Source organism: Leucoraja erinacea, chromosome 6 (genome assembly GCF_028641065.1).
Source record: "Leucoraja erinacea ecotype New England chromosome 6, Leri_hhj_1, whole genome shotgun sequence".
NCBI classification, from domain to species: Eukaryota; Metazoa; Chordata; class Chondrichthyes; order Rajiformes; family Rajidae; genus Leucoraja; species Leucoraja erinaceus.
In genome coordinates this window covers 86,426,704-86,450,051 of record NC_073382.1, presented here as the reverse complement: position 1 = coordinate 86,450,051, position 23,348 = coordinate 86,426,704, and the positions used below count along the sequence as shown (strand labels likewise).

At 47.0% G+C, this 23,348-nt stretch overlaps 2 protein-coding genes across 2 annotated transcripts in view; both read left to right on the top strand.

The window, feature by feature from the left end:
* The first annotated feature begins 764 nt into the window (after nt 1-764).
* Nucleotides 765-21,266, top strand: LOC129698454 (soluble scavenger receptor cysteine-rich domain-containing protein SSC5D-like). The gene is made up of 5 exons (XM_055637600.1): nt 765-891; nt 11,116-11,430; nt 17,794-18,108; nt 19,718-20,088; nt 21,243-21,266. Exons 1-5 carry the CDS (start codon nt 765-767, stop codon nt 21,264-21,266), a joined length of 1,152 nt encoding a protein of 383 aa, XP_055493575.1.
* Nucleotides 20,192-23,348, top strand: part of LOC129698396 (deleted in malignant brain tumors 1 protein-like) — a 57,981-nt gene continuing 54,824 nt past the window's right edge. Inside the window, exon 1 of the mRNA XM_055637527.1 lies at nt 20,192-21,557. Coding sequence (XP_055493502.1) covers nt 21,278-21,557 — 280 coding nt within the window. The 5' untranslated portion in view covers nt 20,192-21,277. The remainder of the gene's footprint in view (nt 21,558-23,348) is intronic.

Here is a 23,348-nt window from a genome sequence, read left to right as displayed (position 1 = left end):
AGAGAGTGGTGAATCTCTTGAACTCTCTGCCACAGAATGTAGTCGAGGCCAGTTCATTGGCTATATTTAAGAGGGAGTTAGATGTGGCCCTTGTGGCTAAAGGTATCAGGGGTTATGGAGAGAAGGCAGGTACAGGATACTGAGTTGGATGATCAGCCATGATCAAAATGAATGGCGGTGCAGGCTCGAAGGGCCGAATGGCCTCTATTCCTGTACCTATTGTCTATGTTTCTATGAGAGTGCGTGAGACAGATTGTAAGACAGAGAGTGAGAGAGAGAGACAGTGAGAGAGTGAATTAGCAAGGGCCTCCCATCCACTGTGACAATGAGAGTGTGAGTGAGTGGGTGTGAGTGAGTACAAGTGAGAGAGTGCGAGAGAGAGTGCGAGTGAGTGCATGTAAGTGAGAGAGTGTGAGTGAGAGAGGGCATGAGCGAGTGTGTGAGATAGTGTGTGAGAGAGTGTGAGTGAATTAGCAAGGGCATATGTTCCCATTCACTGCCCAGTGACCCTAAGGTAAGAGAGACCGAAGGGGATTGAGCCAGTGTCCTGTTCTCCCTCACTGCCCATTGACCCCTGGTTTAGGGAGAGAAAGAGAAGGGGGTTCCCGCTCCCGGACACTGGTTTTGGGGATGGAGTGATCCCTGATTTACAACAACCAATAGGTCTGCCCACTGCCATTTGAACAGGGAGTTAGTGTTGTGCTTCAGACTGTGCTCCACCTCCGTCACTCCCATGCAAATGTCCAGGTTGTGGGAGTTAAAAGATGCCTCAGTCCCCGGGGGTGAGCCAGTGTGCTGAGGAGGCAGCGATGGACATGGCGGTACAGCAGCCCCGTGATCTGGTGGGCTGCTTCACCCTTCTGCTGCTCTATGCCTGTGTCACTGGGAACCGTAAGTCACCCTCGTACCCTTCCTCAGTTCGTCCTGACAAACTCAGCTACACGCTGGGCAGTGGAGGGGATCAGTGATCCTGCTCCAATACTTCCCTCTCTCCCTCTCTCCCTGCCTCCCTCACTCTCTCCCTCTCTCTGTCTCTCCCTCCTCCTCCCTCTCTCCCTCTCTCTCCCCATCACCAAACTAATCCCCCTGCCCCGCTCACTGACACAGCCCTGTATCAATTCCACACTAATCCCACTGCCTCTAATATATCCCTGCAGCCCTGTATTATTCCCTACATTAATCCCACTGTCCTGCTCTCTCTATAAAACACTGCATCACTCCCAGTCCCACTGCCCCACATTTTCCCCACATCTCTCTGTCATTCCCCAAACATCCCTTTGCTCCGCTCTCTCCTCGCACCCTGAATCAGTCCCCAAATTAATCCCATTATCCTGCTCTCTCCCCACAACAGTGGTAAAGATCCTTGTTCCTATATCTGTAACTTTCCTTTCTAATCGGTAACTCCCGCCCCAAGCTCACAAGGTTTGGAAAAGCAGTGCAGCAACGGTAAAGTTGCTACCTTACAGCGCCAGAGACATGGGTTCGATCCTGACTATGGGTGCTGTCTGTGTGGAGTTTGTACGTTCTCCCTGTGTGCTAGAATGTATTTCAAGAGGGCTAGAATACAAAAACTGAAATGTAATGCTGAGTCTTTATCAGGCGCTGTTCAGACTGCATCTGGAGTATTGTGAGCAATTTTGGACCCCATATCTGTCGAAGGTTGTGCTGGCACATGCCTTGAGCACACGCCCGGGGATGCCATCGGGGCCGGCAGCTTTGTGCTCATTCACTTTGCTCAGTGCACCTTGTACAGCAGAGGTGGAGAGACTGAGGGGTTGTTCATTCGGGGGTGGGGCAGCTTTGATGGCTGGTGTTTTATTGTCCTGATCAAAACGAGCATAGAAATAGTTTAGCTCGTCAGGAAGGGAGGCGTTGACTGGGGGGAAGGTATTAACGTTATTGTAGTTGGTAATGGACTTGATGCCTTGCCACATGCGTCTGTTGTCGGAGTTGTTTTGAAAATGCTCCTCGATCTGCCGTTTGTATTTGAGTTTTGCGCTCCTGATTCCCTTTTTCAGGTTGACCCTGGATGAGCTGTATCACTCAGCATCGCCAGATCTAAAAGCGGCATCGTGAGCCTTCAGCAAGAGTCTGGCTTCTCTGCTCAGCCACGGCTTCTGATTAGGGAAGGTCTTTATTTGTTTGTGGGTTGTGACGTTGTCGGAGCAGGATTTTATGTAGTCCAGAACAGATGAGGTGGATGTATTAATGTCCACTTGAGAGTCAAAGGTGGCCTGAGTGGCAAACAGACTACAGTCTGTTTGCTGAAACTGCTCCTGTAGTATAGAGACAGCCCCTTCAGGCCAAACCTTCACTGTCCTCACGGTTGGTTTCACACGTCTGATGAGAGGTGTGTATTTGGGGAGCAGGAACAGAGAGAGGTGGTCAGACTGTCCCAGGTGGGGGAATGGGAGGGCTTTGTAGGCTTCAGTAATGTTAGTGTACAATAAATCCAGAATATTGTCTCCTCTGGTTGGACAGGAGACATGTTGATTGAACCTGGGCAGTACAGTTTTAATGTTGGAGTGATTGAAATCACCCGCAACAATAAAAGCCCCCTCTGGGTGTGCAGTTAGTTGTTTACTGATAGCAGCTAACAGCTCTTTCATTGCTAGCCTGGCATTAGCGTCCGGGGGTACATAGACTGCAGTCAGGGCCGGCCTTAAGTCGGGTTGAGCGATTGCTCCCAATTGGGCCCCGCGCCTAAGGGGGGCCCCGCACTAATGTTCTGTATTTCGTACGGAAATACGAATTCTCTTTGTTAAATAAAGTTTTTTTTTTAAATTCGCCATCCGGATTTTTTTTTTTTAAACGAACATGTATAACCAAAGATCTTCTAGCAGAGCCCCACTATAGGATCTTTGTGTATAACAACCACTGCACAGCCATCAGACACAAACGGTTTGTTAACAAATACTGTTGGCACGTTAGCAAGTACTTAACACGTTGTTATGCAATGTGATCAATGCATCCATCCGCATTCCTCAGTAAATGTCATTGTGTTTTGAACAAGTATTAATGGCGCCGTGTTCCTTTGAATAAAATTTACGCGGCGTCATTAATACTTGTTTAAAACACAATTACATTTACTGAGGAATGTAGATCGATGACACGTTGTGCATTTCTTTAAATTCGCCATCATGAGTGAGGGCCCTGGACCGCGAGAAGGGGCTTCTTCCTTGTGTGCAATCTATCTTCAATTTCAGAGGAATACAATTTCTCACGGGGGGCTCATAACATCTCTAAATCCCTCTGGGACCCTCTGAATACCTCTTCTAGCCCCTCTAAACACACCTGAACCCAACTGAAGCCCTCGAAACATCTCTAAACCGTTTAAACTGCCCTAAACTAGGAGGCTACAAGGTGACTTGGATGGGCTGGGTGAGTGGGCAAATGCATGACAGATGCAGTATAATGTGGATAAATGTGAGGTTATCCACTTTGGTGGCAAAAACAGGGAAGTAGACTATTATCTGAATTGTGGCCGATTAGGAAAAGGGGAGATGCAACGAGACCTGGGTGTCGTGGTTCACCAGTCATTGAAAGTAGGCACGCAGGTGCAGCAGGTAGTGAAGAAAGCAAATGGTATGTTAGCATTCATAGCAAAATTTGAGTACAGGAGCAGGGAGGTTGTACTGCAGTTGTACAGGGTCTTGGTGAGACCACACCTGGAGTATTGCATACAGTTTTGGTCTCCTAATCTGAGGAAGGACATTCTTGCCATAGAGGGAGTACAGAGAAGGTTCACCAGACTGATTCCTGGGATGTCAGGACTTTCATATGAAGAAAGACTGGATAAACTCGGCTTGTACTCGCTATAATTTAGAAGATTGAGGGGGGATGTTGTAGAAACTTACTACATTCTTAAGGGGTTGGACAGGCTAGATGCAGGAAGATTGTTCCCGATGTTGGGGAAGTCCAGAACAAGGGGTCACAGTTTAAGGATAAAGGGGACCGAGATGAGAAACACGTTTTTTTACACAGAGAGTGGTGAATCTCTGGAATTCTCTGCCACAGAATGCAGTTGAGGCCAGTTCATTGGCTATATTTAAGAGGGAGTTAGATGTGGCCTTGTGGCTAAAGGGATCCGGGGGTATGGAGAGAAGACAGGGATGGGATACTGAGATGGATGATCAGCCATGATCATATTGAATGGCGGTGCAGGCTCGAAGAGCCGAATGGCCTACTTCTGCACCTGTTTTCTATGTTTCTATGTTTCTATGACTGCGTCCAGCTTCTGGTTCGTTGATCGGTTTGCTAGATATGAACTGTTTTGGGAGAAAAATGCTCACAGCAGACCAAACGTGTTAAACAGAAATTGGTCAGATATTGAGCTTTACACAGTGAGAAATCATGTGAAATAATCACTGAATTTAATTTTAAATGAATGTACCTGCATGTTATACTGTTTAGTTTGGAGATACAACCAGATAGTCTGGTTGATACAACCAGATTAGTTTGGCGACACAATCAGATAGTCCACTGAGTTTGCACCGACCAGCGATTTTTGTTTTCCTATTTGGCAATTTTATTTGTCGGCCAATCAAACGCTGTCTCTAAGGGGGTTGCATCCAATCACCAACCAGCTTGCCTTAAAATTCCCGTCCAATCAACAAATAGGTCTCCTCCCATCCAATCAGCTGCTGTCTCCAAGGGCATTGTGTCCAATCATATAATTAGCAGCTACGGTAAATGTTGGAAGCCAGCGGAGCTACTGACAGTCAAACGGGAGGGAGCAGGAGACATTCACACAGTGTATAATCCATAGCACCCAGTGTACAATTTCATAATATATACTAAATAACTGGGCTGACAGACCTTGGCTGGGAATCTGGGGTTCACCAAAATTGTTCCCAATTGGGCCCCGCACCCCCTAAGGCCGGCCCTGACTGCAGTGATAACAGTCAATGTGAATTATCTAGGCAGATAGAAGGGCCTGCACTTTATCATCAGGTATTCCAGGTCAGCAGAGCAGTGACTACCAGTCATAACAGCGTCCGTACACCATGAGTTGTTTACATAAATGCACATGTTTCCACTAGAGGGGCATTGTAGGACTAGTGGTCTGCACCTCAGAATTAAAGGACGTTCCTTTAGGAAGGAAATGAAGGGCAATTTCTTTATAGGGTGGTGAATGTGGAATTCTTTGCCACAGAAGGCTGTGGAGGTCGTCAATTGATATTTTTAAGGCAGAGATAGATAGATTCTTGATTAGTATGGGTATCAGGGGTTATAGGGAGAAGGCAGGAGAATGGGATTAGAATGGAGAGATAGATCAGCCATGGTTGAATGGCGGAGTAGACTTGATGGGGCAACTGGCCTAATTCTGCTCCTATCACTTATGACTTTATAATCTGCGTGGACTTTTTCCTGGTGCTCCGGTTTCCACCCACATGCCAGACATACAGGTTTGTAGACCAATTGGCTTTGTGTAAAATTGTATCGCCTGTGTATGTACAGTAGCGTTAGTTTGCGGGGATCGCTAGTCAGCATGGTGTCAGTGGGCTGATGGGCCTGCTTCCGAGTTGTATCTCTAAACTAAAAAATAACTAAACTAAACTCTGTATCAATCCTAGTCCCGATGCCTTTCTCTCTCATCAAAAGTTAGTATCAATCCCAAACTAATCCCACAGCTCCCCCCGCCCCGCAGCTCTGTATCATTCACACACTAATCCCGCAGCCCTGCTCTCTCCCCAGTCTTGATTCAAGCCACAAACTTAACCCACTGCTCTGCTCTCTTCACAGCCCTGTATCAATTTCACATGAATCCCACGGCCCACTCTGTCCCTAAAGTAATCCCATTCCACACTCTCTTGCCACAGCCCTGTATTGATCCTCAAACTAATCCCACCGCCTACTCTCTCTTCACAGTCCTGTATCGCACCCAAATCATCCCATTATACTGTACTATCCGCACAGCCATGTATCAATCCTGAAGAATTCCCACTGTGCCATGCTCTCCCATGAGCCTTGTGTCAATCCCCAAATTAGTTCCACTGCCCCACTCCACTCTTCCCACAGCCCTGTATCACACGCAATCCATTGCGCACTCTCTTCCCACAGCTCTGCTTAATCCACAAACTAACCCCATTGCCCGCTCTCTCTCCCCAGCCTTGTATTGATCCCAATCTCACTGCTCTACTGTCTCCACAGTTTCCAACCTACACTAATCCCTTCACTCTGCTCTCCTTTAATGTCAATTTCCTGCTCTCTCTCTCTCTCTCTCTCTCTCTCTCTCTCTCTCTCTCTCTCTCTCTCTCTCTCTCTCTCTCTCTCTCTCTCTCTCTCTCTCTCTCTCTCTCTCTCTCTCTCTCTCTCTCTCTCTCTCTCTCTCTCTCTCTCTCTCTCTCTCTCTCCAGTATATATAGAAAAAACAAACAGAAAAATAAATAAATAAATCGACATTGGTAGTATAAGGTAAAAAATACTGTCCCGAGGCTATATACGTTGGATCTTATTTGGATGTTGTAGTGTATAATAGTCCGATGGGCGAAAGGAAGAAACATTTCCTTCAGGCTGGAGGTCACGGTTTTGAGGCTCCTGTAATGTCTACCTGATGGCAGCGGTGCAATTTAGCGTGGCCAGGGTGGCGTGGGTCTCTGATGATGCTGGCTGCGTGTTTGAGGCAGTGACTCTTGTGGATCCCTTCGATGGTGGGGAGGTCAGTATTTGTGATATGGTTGAGTTCTTCATTAGGATGGAGAGTGACATTGTTAATTCAGAAACAATGGTTCTGAACTTCAAGAAAGGTAACTTTGAGGGTATGAGACGTGAATTGGCCAAGATTGACTGGCAATTAATTCTAAAAGGGTTGATGGTGGATATGCAATGGAAGACATTTAAAGACTGCATGGATGAACTACAAAAATTGTTCATCCCAGTTTGGCAAAAGAATAAATCAGGGAAGGTAGTACATCCGTGGATAACAAGGGAAATCAGGGATAGTATCAAAGCAAAGGATGATGCGTACAAATTAGCCAGAAAAAGCAGCATACCGGAGGACTGGGAGAAATTCAGAGACCACCAGAGGAGGACAAAGGGCTTAATTAGGAAAGGAAAAATAGATTATGAAAGAAAACTGGCAGGGAACATAAAAACTGACTGCAAAAGTTTTTATAGATATGTAAAAAGAAAGAGATTAGTTAAAACAAATGTAGGTCCCTTGCAGTCAGAAACAGGTGAATTGATCATGGGGAACAAGGATATGGCGGACCAATTGAATAATTACTTTGGTTCCGTCTTCACTAAGGAAGACATAAATAATCTACCGGAAATAGCAGGGGACAATGGAGTTGGAGGAATTGAGTGAAATCCAGGTTAGCCGGAAAGTGGTGTTGCGTAAATTGAATGGATTAAAGGCCGATAAATCCCCAGGGCCAGATAGGCTGCATCCCAGAGTACTTAAGGAAGTAGCTCCAGAAATAGTGGATGCATTAATAATAATCTTTCAAAACTCGTAGATTCTGGAGTAGTTCCTGAGGATTGGCGGGTAGTAAACGTAACCCCACTTTTTAAGAAGGGAGGGAGAGAAAAAAACGGGGAATTACAGACCAGTTAGTCTAACATCGGTAGTGGGGAAACTGCTAGAGTCAGTTATTAAAGATGGGATAGCAGCACATTTGGAAAGTGGTGAAATCATTGGACAAAGTCAGCATGGATTTACGAAAGGCAAATCAAGTCTGACGAATCTTATAGAATTTTTCGAGGATGTAACTAGTAGCGTGGATAGGGGAGAACCAGTGGATGTGGCGTATCTGGACTTCCAGAAGGCTTTCGACAAGGTCCCACAATGATCTGGATGAGGGAATTGAAGGCAATATCTCCAAGTTTGCGGATGACACTAAGCTGGGGGACAGTGTTAGCTGTCAGGAGGATGCTAGGAGACTGCAAAGTGACTTGGATAGGCTGGGTGAGTGGGCAAATGTTTGGCAGATGCAGTATAATGTGGATAAATGTGAAGTTATCCATTTTGGTGGCAAAAAACAGGAAAGCAGACTATTATCTAAATGGTGGCCGACTAGGAAAAGGGGAGATGCAGCGAGACCTGGGTGTCATGGTACACCAGTCATTGAAAGTAGGCATGCAGGTGCAGCAGGCAGTGAAGAAAGCGAATGGTATGTTAGCTTTCATAGCAAAAGGATTTGAGTATAGGGGCAGGGAGGTTCTACTGCAGTTGTACAGGGTCTTGGTGAGACCACACCTGGAGTATTGCATACAGTTTTGGTCTCCAAATCTGAGGAAGGACATTATTGCCATAGAGGGAGTGCAGAGAAGGTTCACCAGACTGATTCCAGGGATGTCAGGACTGTCTTATGAAGAAAGACTGGATAGACTTGGTTTATAATCTCTAGAATTTAGGAGATTGAGAGGGGATCTTATAGAAACTTACAAAATTCTTAAGGGGTTGGACTGGCTAGATGCAGGAAGATGGCTCCCGATGTTGGGAAAGTCCAGGACAAGGGGTCACAGCTTAAGAATAAGGGGGAAATCCTTTAAAACCGAGATGAGAAGAACTTTTTTCACACGGAGAGTGGTGAATCTCTGGAACTCTATGCCACAGAGGGTAGTCGAGGCCAGTTCATTGGCTATATTTAAGAGGGAGTTAGATGGGCGGAGTTCATTCACACAGGGAGTGGTGATTCCGGTAGGCGGCGCGGCTCTGGCCAGCAGCGGCCTCTGCAGCCTGTCCGCGTTTTTTATTATTTTTGTCTGTGTTTTTATGTAGTGTTTGTTATTTTATGTTGGGGGGTGTGTGTGTGGGGGGGGGGGGGGGGGGGGTGGGAGGGGGGGGGAAACTTTTTGAATCTCTCCCTGCACTGGAGACCCGACCTTTTCTCGTCGGGTCTCAGTCGTCGTTGAGGCCGCAACGAGGAGCGGCCTCCAACAGGAAGAGACCGGGGACTCAGGTGTCGACTCAACGTTGCCGTCGCGGAGCTGGCCGAGTCCGGAGCGGTGGAGGAGGGCTGCTGCTGCTGGTGCTGTTGCTGCTGCTGCTGCTGATGCTGCTGCTGCTGCCGGAGAGTCGGAGGCTCTCTACAGGTCTGTGGACGACGGGGCCGGGAGCCCACGGCTCCCTGGGGGGAGACCGCTTTTCGGGGCTTCTGCGGCGGCGACTTCTCCCGCCCGAGTTGCGGGGTCGAAGAGCTCCTGGAGCGGGGCCTGACACCACTGCCCCGCGCGGCTGGAATGGCCGCGGACTCTGCGAGCGCACACCGGGGGCTCCAACATCAAGACCCGGTGTGCGACCTCGCACCACCCGGCGTGGCTTTAATGGCCGCGGGACAATCGCCATCGCCAGCCGGGGGCTATGACTTTGACTCTGACATCGGGGGGGGGGGGGGTAGAGTGCAGTGGAGAGAGAAGTTTATTTGGCCTTCCATCACAGCTATGTGATGGATGTTTATGTTAAATGTAATTATGTTGTGTCTGGGGTCTATTTGTGTGTAATGTATGGCTGCAGAAACGGCATTTCGTTTGGACCTCCAGGGGTCCAAATGACAATTAAATTGACTCTTGACTCTCTCTTGAATCTCTGGAACTCTGGAACTCTCTGCCACAGAGGGTAGTCAAGGCCAGTTCATTGGCTATATTTAAGAGGGAAGTCCAGTGGGCGGCGCGACTCTGGTCAGCAGCGGCCTCTGCAGTCTGTCCGCGTTTTATTATTTTCTGTCTGTGTTTTTATGTAGTTTTTGTTATTTTTTGTTGGGGTGTGTGTGTGGGGGGGGGGGGGGGGGGATGGGGGGGGGGGAAACTTTTTAAATCTCTCCCTGCACGGGAGACCCGACCTTTTCTCGTCGGGTTTCCGTTGTCGTTGGGGCCGCAACGAGGAGCGGCCTCCAACAGGAAGAGACCGGGGACTCTGGTGCTACGACTCACTGTCACCGTCGCGGGGCTGGCCGAGTCCGGAGCGGGTGGAGCGGTGGAGGAGCGCTGCTGCTGCTGCTGCTGCTGCTGCGGCCCGACCGGAGAGTCGGAGGCTTCAACGGCAGGACTGTGGACGGCGGCCCCGGGAGCCCGCGGGTCCCTGGAGGGAGACCGCTTTTCAGGGCTCTCGCAACGGCGACTTCCCCCGCCCGAGTTGCGGGGTTGAAGAGCTCCTGGAGCGGGGCCTACATCACTGCCCCGCGCGGCTTGGAATGGCCGCGGGACTCTGCGAGCGCACGCCGGGGGCTCTAACACCAAGACCCGGTGTGCGACCTCGCACCACCCGGCGTGGCTTTAATGGCCGCGGGACAATCGCCATCGCAGCCAGGGGCTTTGACTTTGACTCTGACATCGGGGGGGGGGGAGAGTGCAGTGGAGAGATAAGTTTATTTGGCCTTCCATCACAGCGATGTGATGGATGTTTATGTAAATTATGTTGTGTCTTGGGTCTATGTGTTTGTAATGTATGGCTGCGGAAACGGCATTTAAATGTATCCTCTTGTATGTGGCCCTTGTGGCTAAGGGGATCAGAGGGTATGGAGAGAAGGCAGGTACGGGATACTGAGTTGGATGATCAGCCATGATCATATTGAATGGCGGTGCAGGCTCGAAGGGCCGAATGGCCTACTCCTGCACCTAATTTCTAGGTTTCTATGTGATGGGCTGGGCAGTGTTCATCCTATTTTGCAACTTCTTTGTTCCTGGGCACTAGAGTTGCCGAATCAGGCCATGATACAACAAATCAATATGGTCTCGACCGTACACATGTAGCGGTTGAAGAGAGAATCTGCTGAAATACCAAATCTCATCAATCTCTTGAGGAAGTAGAGGCATTGATAGGCTTTGCTTATGATAGCATTAATGTGCTGGTTCCAGGACAGATCTTCAGAGATATGCACACCCTGGAATTGTTCTGTCCATGAAGACAGGTTTATGGATCCGCATTCCTTCTCTTCCGAAGTCAACAATCAGTTCCTTGGTCTTGCTGACATTGACAGCAAATTTGTTGTTCATGCCAACCAAGCTGCCCATCTAAACATGCTCTCAGGAATTTCTACTTGATGGTCACCATGGACATGGAGCATCAAAGTATCTGTGTCTATGATGTGTAACATTGTGATTCTAAATCCTTGCAGTTATTGCTGAGTGAAGCTTTGCTGAATTACTTTGTTGACCCTGTTTCTGTTCCAGCCTCTGTCCCCCTCCGTCTGGTGAATGGGAACAACATGTGCTCCGGAAGAGTGGAGATCTATCATAACTCCACCTGGGGCACCGTCTGCGGCAGGAGCTGGGATATCAATGCGGGGAACGTGGTCTGCAGGGTGTTGAACTGTGGGACAGCACGGTCAGTAACAACAGCTGTCTCCTACGGAGAGGCCACTGGGAACATCTGGCTGGATGGGGTGACGTGTAACGGGACAGAGCCTGCCCTCGACCAGTGTCCTGCCAGCCCTTGGGGGGTGAATAACTGTACACACGGAGAATACGCTGGAGTCTCCTGCTCAGGTGAGTGTAGATAGCGCTCAGGGTGTGGGCATTGTGTGTGGTCAGCAATTTTAACCTGGAACAGGTATTCGTTTGGTTATTGAGGGCTTGTCCAGGAATTGCTTTCCAGAGAACAAGAAAATTGTGGAAATATGAGGAAGGTTGTGAGCAGGACATGGATTCAGTGGGGGCACAGTGGTGCAGTGGTTGCTGCCTTAGAGCGCCAAATACCCGGATTTGATCCCGACTACGGGTGCTGTCTATATGGAGTTTGCACGTTTTCCCGATCTCCTCCCACATTCCAAAAACGTATTGTAAGTTAATTGGCTTCAGTAAAAATTGTACATTCTCCCTAGTGTGTAAGATGGTGCTTGTGTACAGGATGACCGTTGGTTGGCGCAGACTCGGTGGGTGGTAGGGTTGTTTCCGCGCTGTATCCCTAAAATAAACGAATGATGCGTTGAAAATACGGGCAGAGAAATGGCTGATGGAGTTTAATCTGGACAAGTGTGGGACCACATGGAAGAGGGAAGAGTACAGTAAATGTCAAGACCCTTGGGAGCACTGATGCACATGGGGCTACTGTAGTAAAGAAAGATGTCGAGAAAATGCAACACTGGGATGGTTCTGCAATCCATGATACATCTGGCTGCTCGTGACCCCCCTGTCCCTCCAACCCTGCCTGCACTTGAGTGTCCAAATGCATCTTAAATGTTGCTGTTGAATTGACTTCCATCGCCACCCATGGCCACTTCCTGTTTTGCTTTTTCATGATTTTTGAAAAACTGCCACTTATGGCTGTGATTTTTGGCCGTTACTCAAAGTGCCCCTCCGCTGCGTAGGACATGAGGATTTTTCCCATCGATGAAAAATAAAACAGTTATTAATGTTTTCAAAATGTTAACATTCTCTCTGCTGCCCCTGCTGGTGGGAGGGGGAAGGGACTATAAAACCCAGAAGTGTTGTTCCTCATTCAGTCTCTGCAAGATGGCGGAAGCAAGAGGGTCACGTCTCTCTGATCTGTGAATAACACTGAACACATGTCTACTCAAATGTGAGTGCTCTTAATGCGGTTTGAAAATGAAAATGTGGTTGCTTCGAAATGCTGCACTGCAAATGGTTGTTGCCGGTGGTAACTGCTTTGAAATGCTGCACTCCAAATGGTTGTTGGCAGTGGTAACTGCTTCGAAATGATGCACTGCAAATGGTGGTTGTCGGTGGTAACTGCTTCCAAATGCTGCAATGCAAATGGTTGTTGGCGGTGGTTACTGGACAACTTCCTGTTTGCACTTTATATTGATTTTAGATAAATTGCTACCACCTACGGCTGTGAATTTTGGCCATTTTATTCAGTCTCCCTCCGCTCATCAGGAGCAGAGGATTCTTCCCATCAATTAAAAATAAAAGTGTTATTAGTGTTTAAAAAAACTGTGGAGACTCCTGTCAATCACGCCATTATAAAACCCGGAAGTGTGGGTGTGGCTCAGTCCCTGCAAGATGGGGCTTTTGTTACTGCACGTGGAAAAAAAGCTGTTTTTATGTCTGGCTGTGGCGGCGTTGACAGTCTGTAGTCGCCTTCCAGAGAGATGTGATTCAAAGAGTTTGTGGCCAGGGTGAGAGGGGTCAGAGATGATCTTACCCGCTCGCTTTCTGGCCCTTGCAGTGTACAGTTCGTTAATGTAAGGAAGGTTTGTTGCAGCCTCTGGATGGAGAAGGTGAGGCCAGATGGCCATATAGAATTGGACCATCATTGCCTGTGGCTGCCGCAGGAAGTACATCCTCTGTTGGGCCTTTTTGACTGTGGAGTCAATGGTGGCCCCCCATTTAAGGTGCTCGGAGATGATGGTTCCAAGGAACTTAAAGGACTCCACAGATGTGACTGTGGTGTTGTTGATGGTGAATGGGGGGAGGGGAGGGGGAGCTCTTCTAAAGTCTACTATCAATTCCACTGTCTTAAGAGCATTGTGCGCAAGGTGGTTACGAAGGCATCAGGTTGCCAGCTGTGTTACTTCCTGTCTGTAGGCAGATTCCTCCCCATCCTGGATTAGTCCAATCAGGGTTGTGTCATCTGCAAACTTGAGATGCTTGACAGAGCAGTCAGTGGAGGTGCAGTCATTGGTGTAGATATAGAAGCGGAGAGGGGTGAGTACGCAGCCATGTGGTGCTCCTATGCTGAGGGTCTGCGAGTCCGAGATGGGCTTTCCCAGCTTCACATGCCGCTTCCTGCCTGTCAGGAAGCTGGTGATCCACTGACAGAGGGGTTCAGGCACAGCCAACTGGGAGAGGTTTGAGTGTAGTAGTTCTGGCACAATGGTGTTAAATGCAGAGCTAAAATCCACAAACAAAATCCTTGCATAGGTCCCCTGCCGATGCAAGTGCTGGAAGATGAAGTGCAGGCCGAAGTTGACCGTCATCCACTGATCTATTGGTCCGGTATGCAAACTGCAGAAGGTCCAGCAGGGTTTTTTCAGCTGGGCCAGCACAGGTCTTTCTTTAGGAACTTCATGACTACAGAGGTCAGTGGGGCTGGCCTGTTGTCATTCAGACCAGTAATCCTTGTCTTTTTGGGTACAGGGACAATAGTGGAGACTTTGAAGCAGGCAGGGACAGTACAGCTTTGCTGAGACTGGAAAATGTACTGAACAGAAACTGCCAGAAACTTTAAACGATTCTATAATAACACTTATACCAAAAACAGATAAGGACCCTGAAGACCCAGGCTCATATAGAGCAATTGCTCTCTTAAATACCGATCAGAAAATATTAACTAAAATCCTAGCACAAAGATACAGTAATTAATAAATGAATACACCCTGACCAAACAGGTTTATCCTGAAACGTTACTCATCTTATAATTTGAGATGATTATTTATAATAATATACTCAAAGAGAATCACTAGCGTAGACCTAGTAATCATTTCGCTAGATGCTGAGAAAGCATTTGATCAGGTTGAATGGCCCTGTTTATTTTCGGTGATGGAAAAATTTAAACTGGGTTCTGTTCTGTACATGGGTCTGTACATGTTCTGTACATGGGTAAATATTGTATACACTAACCTAACAGCTAGAATATTAACAAATCAAATGTTATCAACTAAATTTAATTTATCTAGAGGTTGTAGACAAGGATGCCCGTTATCTCCATTATTATTTGCACTCGCTATTGAGCGACTTCCTGAAAGTGTTAGGGGCCCATCCAGAAATATACAGGTATAATACTAAAGACACTGTGAATTACATTTCTTTATATGAAGATGATGTATTAATTTACATTACAAAACCAGAAATTGGTATCCCAAACTTATTAAATCTAATAACTCAATTTGGGTTGTTTTCCGGATACAGAATTAATTCGATTAAAAGCAAAATCATGCCAATAATGGAACTCAATCCACATATAATACACCAATACCTGTTTAAAATAGTTATTGAAAAATTTAAATATCTAGGAATTTATGTCACTAAGACATATGCCTCATTATTTAAATTAAATTTCCCCCCTTTATTGAATACACTACACAAGAATATTCAGTATTGGAAAACACTCCCTATTTCAATGTTGGGTAGAATTAATGCCATAAAAATGATTTTTTTACCGCAATTATTATACCTCTTTCAATCATATATCCCCAAAATATATTTTTTTAAAAGGTGGACTCCATCGTCACTGATTTTATCTGGGATTATAAGAATCATAGAATAAGCAAAAAACATTTATGCAAATCAAAGATAAATGGAGGTTTAGCTTTACCGAATTTTATGTTTTATTTCTGGGCAGTTAATATTAAAAATATGAACTTTTGGCTGGAAGAAATGGACCAACAACCAGATTGGTTAAAGATGGAAAAGGAAGATTGTTTACCTTTTGAAATTGGTTCGATTCTGTTTGTTACCTCAAAATTGAATAAAAAAACTTACTGGGAAAATCCTATAATATGCAGTGGTATGCAAATTTGGAAACAATTAAAAAAGACCTTAAAATTGGATAATTTATCACTCTATCTCCCCATTATGAACAGCCCCTCATTTAAACCTTCTATGTTGTATAAAGGTTTCATACCATGGAAAAATTATGGAATTAAAAGGATGGGACAACTTTATAAGAAAGGCATCTTTCTTTCATTTCAGGAATGACAAAATACTTACGGACTGCACTCAAATGATTTTTTTAGATATTTACAACTTAGAGATCATGTTAAATAAAATACACAAAACCTTAGAACTAGAGATCCAGAAATTCTTGATGATTGTTTGAATAAACATCCTAATACAGATAAATTAATCTCATATTTATAATATCCTATTAGATAGTGAGATACCACCGATGGGTTTATATAGACAAACATGGGAAAATGAACTAAGCCAACCAATAACGAAAGATATTTGGAATGAAAGTTTACAACATATACATCAATGTTCATTAAATGCCAGACACTCTTTAATACAATTTAAAGTACTACATAGATTACATTACTCCAAAACAAAACTAAATAGAATCTTCCCACATATCTCCCCTATCTGTGATAAATGTCAACATTTAGAGGCTAACCTAACTCACACATTCGCAAATTGTGTAAAAATCAAAAACTTCTGGGCGGACATTTTAAAAATAATATCTATAGTTGTCAACACTCAATTGGATCCCGATTTAAAACTAACTAGGAATATCAGAACAAAGCCTAACACTTAAAACAACCCAAAGAAACTTTATCGACTATAGTATAATAACTGGGAAAAAATTAATATTAAAATTTTGGAAAGGTCCTATAACCCCTACAAATAAAATGTGGATTGTGGAAATGTTAGAGACCTTACATTTGGAAAGAATCAGACTTGTCTTAATGGACAAACAAGAACTTTTTATCAGAGTATGGTCTCCATTCATTGACTACTTGAAGGGGCAGACTGGTTCGGCACAGGAACCTGACTGAAACTCGAATTAAGGATTAGATGAAAAGTTATACTTTATAATTTACGAACTTATCTCCAATGTTGTATTTTTAGTAAATTATTCCATTCTTCTTTATCATACTTTTTCTTTTTTTTATTTCTCTTTCTTATTTTTAATGTTTTTAATATGATATGTACCTGCCTCTAATAAAAAGATTATTTAAAAAAAAAATAAAAAAAATGTCTGTGGAAATTGGTGCCAGCTGTTGCACAGAGCTCAGGGGTAGAGGCGGAAACATTGTCTGGTCTGGGTATGAGCAATAAATGCTAGTACCCTTCACAGAACTGATGTGCACGGGGATCTTGGGAAACACATCTGCAGCTCCCTGAATGTGGCAGCACAAGAAGTTCACAGCTTTAATTGTTGTTATTGTACTTGCAGCAACTACACTCTCTGGTAGCTCAGTCCATGTACCAATCTCTTTCTGCTTGAAAGAGTTGCCCCTCAAGTTAATTTTTAATCTTCCTCTTCTCAACTTAAACCTGTCTTCCCAGATTCCTGATTTCACTATACTGGGGAAAAGATAATGTGAAGTCACCCGATCAATTCCTCAAGGTTTTATACGTGTCCATAAAATAACCCCTTATCCTCTTGTCTGGAAGTAGTATAAACTCCGAGGAAAAGTTGGATAACATTGAACCTGATAATTGTTTATAAATTAATGGGAAGCGTAGACAGGGTGGGCAGTCAGATCTTTATTCCTTAGAATAAGGCAAGGCAGTGCCTTTACCACCTCAGGCAATTGAGGAAATTCAGCATCTTGTCCGGAAATATCACAATCTGGTTTGGGAATTGCTCTGTCCAGGACAAGAAGGCTCTGCAGAGAGTAGTGGGTTCGGCCGAACGCGCTATGGGAACTACACTCGCCCCTCTGCAGGAACTATACATCAGGAGGTGCAACTCCAGAGCCAATAAGATCATGGGAGACCCCTTCCACCCCTGCAATGGACTGTTCTAGCTGCTACGGTCAGGCAAACGCCTCCGTTGCCACGCTGCGAGAACGGAGAGGTTGAGGAGTTTCTTCCCAGAGGCCTTTAGGACTGTAAACTCCTACCTCACCAGGGACTAACTTTATTGTACCATTCTACTGTGTTTTAAAAAAAAATATATATTTTTAATTGCTGTTTTTTTCCCCTCTTTCCTTCCGCCCACAATATTTAATATGTAAAATAATATGTGATTCTCTTCCATTCCGTTTGTTTGTTTTTTGCACAAAGTCCACGAGCATTGCAACTTTTCATTTCACTGCACATCTCGTATGTGTATGTGACAAGTAAACTTGACTTGGCTTGACTTGACTTGACTTGCAATGGAAATATTAAATACAAGTCAGCACAGGTTTAAGATGAGAAAGGGATGATTTAACGAAGATTTTCAAATGTGAGTTTTTACTACTTAAATCGAATTTTAACCTAATTTCCCCTCTGTTGCAGGTCCGGTGCCCGTTCGTCTGGTGAATGGGAACAACATGTGCTCCGGGAGAGTGGAGGTCTATCATAACTCCACCTGGGGCAATGTCTGTGGCAGGAGCTGGGATATCAATGCGGGGAACGTGGTCTGCAAGGTGTTGAACTGTGGGACGGCCTGGTCAGTAACAAAAGCTGTCTCCTACGGAGAGGCTACTGGGAACATCTGGCTGGATGGGGTGAAGTGTAACGGTACAGAGCCTGCCCTTGACCAGTGTGCTGCCAGCCCATGGGGGGTGAATAACTGCACACACAGAGAGTTCGCTGGAGTCTCCTGCTCAGGTGAGTGAATGAATGAATAAATTAATGTTTATTGGCCAAGTATGTACACATACAAGGAATTTGTCTTGGTGCTCCGCTCGCAAGTAACAATATGACATACAGTAAACCATTAAGAATAAAACATAAAACATTAAAACATTAAGAGTATGTCACTAGAGTTTAAACATGTGAATTAAATAAAATACCTGAGCAAAAGGAGGCTACAGATGTTTGGTTATTGAGTAGAGCTACTACTCATGGGGAAAAAAGCTGTTTTTATGTCTGGCTGTGGCGGCTTTGACGGTCCGGAGTCGCCTTCCAGATGGAAGTGATTCAAAGAGTTTGTGGCCAGGGTGAGAGGGGTCAGACATGATCTTACCCGCTCCCTTCCTGGCCCTTGCAGTGTACAGTTTGTCAATGGAAGGAAGGTTTGTTGCAGACTCTGGATGTCGTGCTGGGCGGCTGAGCCAAACCAGACAATGATGGAGAAGGTGAGGACGGACGCTACGATGGCCGTATAGAATTGGCCATCATTGCCTGTGGCAGATTGTGTTTCCTCAGCTGCTGCAGGAAGTACATCCTCTGTTGCGCCTTTTTGACTGTGGAGTCAATGGTGGCCCCCCATTTAAGGTGCTTGGAGATGATGGGTCCAAGGAACTTAAAGGACTCCACAGTTGTAACTGTGGTGTTGTTGATGGTGAATGGGGGGAGGGGGGGGGGGGGCTCTTCTAAAGTCTACTATCAATTCCACTGTCTTAAGAGCATTGTGCGCAAGGTGGTTACGAAGGCATCAGGTTGCCAGCTGCGTTACTTCCAGTCTGTAGGCAAATTCCTCCCCATCCTGGATCAGTGCAATCAGGATTGTGTCAACTGCAAACTTGAGAAGCTTGACAGAGGAGTCAGTGTATGTGCAGTCATTGGTGTAGATATAGAAGAGGAGAGGGGAGAGTACGCAGCCTTGCGGTGTTCCTATACTGAGTGTCTGCGGGTCCGAGATGCGCTTTCCCAGCCTCACATGCTGTTTCCTGCCTATCAGGAAGCTGGTGATCCACTGACAGAGGGGTTCAGGCACAGTCAACTGGGAGAGTTTGGAGTGTGGTAGCTCTGGTACAATGGTGGTGAATGCAGAGCTAAAATCCACAAACAAAATCCTCGCATAGGTTCCCTGGCGGACTAGGTGCTGGAAGATGAAGTGCAGGCCGAGGTTGACTGCATCATCCACTGATCTATTGGCCCAGTATGCAAACTGCAGAGGGTCCAGCAGGGTTTTTGTTCAGCTTGACCAGCACGTCCTTCTATAGGTTATTCATTACTACAGAGGTCCGTGCGACAGGCCTGTTGACATTAAGACCAGTAATCCTTGTCTTTTTGGGTACAGGGACAAGGGTGGAGACTTTGAAGTTGGCAGAGACAGTACAGATTTGCAGAGACTGGATGAAAATGTCTGTGGAAATTGGTGACAGCTGTTGCACAGTGCTCGAGGGTTGACTTGACTTGACTTGAGTTGCGATGGAAATGTTAAATACAAGTCGGCACAGGTTTAAGACGAGAAAGGGATGATTTAACGAAGATTTTCGGTGAGTTTTTACAACTTAAATCGAATTTTAACCTAATTTCCCCTCTGTTGCAGGTCCGGTGCCAGTCCGTCTGGTGAATGGGAACAACATGTGCTCTGGGAGAGTGGAGGTCTATCATAACTCCACCTGGAGCACCGTCTGCGGCAGGAGCTGGGATATCAATGCGGGGAATGTGGTCTGCAGGGTGTTGAACTGTGGGACGGCCCGGTCAGTAACAACAGCTGCTTCCTACGGAGAGGCCACTGGGAACATCTGGCTAGATGGGGTGAAGTGTAACGGGACAGAGCCTGCCCTCGACCAGTGTCCTGCCAGCCCATGGGGGGTGAATAACTGCACACGCGGAGAGTACGCTGGAGTCTCCTGCTCAGGTGAGTGTGGGTGGGGCTGGTACTCTCTCAGCAGGGTGGGCTTCAGGCGGGGCTCGGTGAGGGGGAGCACCTGCAGCAGCGGAAGGGGAGGGCTTCAGGTGGAGGCCAGTGGGGGGGCTTTCGGAGGGCTAGTATGGGTGTTGTGGGTTGAAGGGTGTGGCCTCTGGAGGGCTTATATGCACATGTGGGCGGAAAGGACTGTTCTTTGGCTAGTCCTGCAGCTGGAGACGGGGTGGCTTCAGGTGGGGGTTGGAGGGAGCACTCTGTCTATTGAAAAGATTCAGGAGGATTTTACCAGGAGTGAAAGGTTTGAGTTATAGGGAGTCACTGGATAGAATAAGAGAATAATAATAGAAGGTAAACAGGAGGATAGAGCAGGGAAACTGGCCCTTCAGCCCACAGACTCCGCACTGATCATCACCCATTCACTCATACTAATCTCAGATCTCAGATCACTCACCACACATTTCCGTCAACTCCCCAGACTCCCACCCTTATTGACACACTCGGGGAATTAACGCCAGACGATTAACTCAATTAGCTGAGATATGAGAGAGAATTGGTGCATCCGGGGGGGAAATTCATGCAGATCAGAGGGAGTGGGAAGACCAGATAAGCTGGAGTGAACGGACCAGGATCTGAAAGAGGTTCATAAAATCACAAGGGGCACAGATAACGTGGACATCACAACATATATGTGGGAAGGGACTGCAGATGTTGATTTAAACCGAAGATGGACACAAAAAGTTGTGTAACTCAGCGGATCAGACAGCCTCTCTAGAGAACAGGAAATGGTTTCGGTACGTGAACCGGCTTCCGACTGAAAAAGGTCTCGACCTTAAAAATCACCTGTTCCTTCTCACCAGAGATGCTGTCTGCCCGCTGAGTTACTCTGGCTTTTGGTGTCAATCACAATATATGTCCCTGGGCATGAGAGTGGGACGACATAGAGGGCACAGGTTGAAGGTGAAAATGCAAAGATTTAATAGGAACCTGAGACGTAACACACAGAGGGTAATGGGTGCATGGACAGAGCTGCCAGAGGAAGTGATTGAGGCAGGTGCAGTAAAAGCAACATTTAAAAGACATCTGGACAGATAAATGAACAAGAAAGCTTTGGCCAGCAGGGTAGCAGCGACCTGCTGGCTACCCTGCTGAAAATCACATGCAATCCTGCTGCAGATTTAACTTTATCCCCCCTCTGTTGCAGGACCGGTGCCCGTCCGTCTGGTGAATGGGAACAACATGTGCTCCGGGAGAGTGGAGGTCTATCATAACTCCACCTGGAGCACCGTCTGCGGCACGAGCTGGGATATCAATGCAGGGAATGTGGTCTGCAGGGTGTTGAACTGTGGGACGGCCCGGTCAGTAACAACAGCTGCTTCCTACGGAGAGGCCACTGGGAACATCTGGCTAGATGGGGTGAAGTGTAACGGGACAGAGCGTGCCCTCGACCAGTGTCCTGCCAGCCCATGGGGGGTGAATAACTGCACACGCGGAGAGTACGCTGGAGTCTCCTGCTCAGGTGAGTGTGGGTGGGGCTGGTACTCTCTCAGCAGGGTGGGCTTCAGGCGGGGCTCGGTGAGGGGGAGCATCCTGCAGCAGCGGAAGGGGAGGGCTTCAGGTGGAGGCCAGTGGGGGGGCTTTCGGAGGGCTAGTATGGGTGTTGTGGGTTGAAGGGTGTGGCCTCTGGAGGGCTTATATGCACATGTGGGCGGAAAGGACTGTTCTTGGGCTAGTCCTGCAGCTGGAGACGGGGTGGCTTCGGGTGGGGGTTGGAGGGAGAACTCCGTAGCTGAGGGAGGGGCCAGCTTCAGGCAGGGGCTGGTGGGGAGTGCTGCCATGGCCTACTGCTGCCTTGGCCTGCCACTGGGTGGGGGGGGGGGGTGTGAGGGGGGGGGGGGGGGTGGGGGTTGGGATTGTGTGGGCGGGGGTGGTGTGCCCCGCTAGCACCTGGCCCTGTCAGCGCCTGGCCCCACCAGAGCCCTGCTCCTTCAATTACCCTCACTTCTGGACTCAGTCACTCAGTCCCTGCTTCTGGACTCACTCACTCACGGCTTCTGGACTCACTCATGGACTCAGCCCGGCCTCCTGGGCTTTATTCTCTTCGCCTCAGTAAATGACAGTGGGTGCTGGAAGGGGCGTTGCCGTCCTGACGACTGACAGGAGAGAGGACCAATCGGCTGATCTTATGATTTTTAAAACGTCATAACTTTTGTAATATTGCACTGATCGGAACATAAGTAGATGTGCTTGGAGCACAGGAGAACAGCGAGTAAGATGCCAAAAAATCATAGCGCTATCGGATACCGTTTTTCGGCAAATTTAAAGACAACTTAAAAACCGAAAGATGACAAAGTTTTAGTTAAGTATAGATAGATAGAAGATACTGCATCTGCCATGCATCTGCCCACTCACTAAACCTGTCCAAGTCTCCCGGCAATCTCCTAGCATCCTCTTCGCAGTTCACACTGCCACCCAGCTTTGTGTCATCTGCAAATTTGCTAGTATCACTTTTAATCCCTTCATCTAAAGGTATTATAATAATATTAACTCGACTAAGTGGGACCCGTTGGGTCCCATAATCACACGGGAAGGCTGGTCCCCCAACGCAATATTCCACATCTCCGCCATTGCTGGCCAGTGGGGGGGCTTTCTGGAGTGCTAGCATGGGTGTTGTGGGCTGAAGGGACTGGTTTCCAGAGGGCTAGTATGGACATTGTGGGCCAAATGGAATCTTGGGCTGGCAGCTCAGTCACTCAGACCTGGTAGGCTGGCAGCTCAGTAACAGGCATGGCTGGCTGGCAGCTCAGAAACTGCCAGAAATTCTGCATAAAACAGATGACAGACTCTGTGAGGGAGAAATGGGAGAGGGTGGACAATCAATTTTAGACATTTTCATCTTTTTTTAGATCACAACCATGAAGGATGAAAGTCTATCCTTGTGTGGATATCTGGAGTACTAGTATGGGTGTTATGGGCCTAAGGGACGGGTTTCCAGAGGGCTAGTATGCACATTGTGGACTGAATGGATTCTTGGACTTGCAGTTCAGTGAGTCATGGCTGGTGGGCTGGCACTTCAGTCACTTACAGCTGGTGGGCTGGCAGTTCACTTACTCATAGCTGGTGGGCTGGCAGTCCAGTCACTCATGGCTGGTGTGCTGGCAGTTCACTCAGTCATCCTACCCCCCCCCCCCCCCCCCTCTTGCCATTCCCCAGCAAATTCACACACACACACATAAACACCCTACAAACACACACACACACACACACACACACACACACACACACACACACACACACACACACACACACA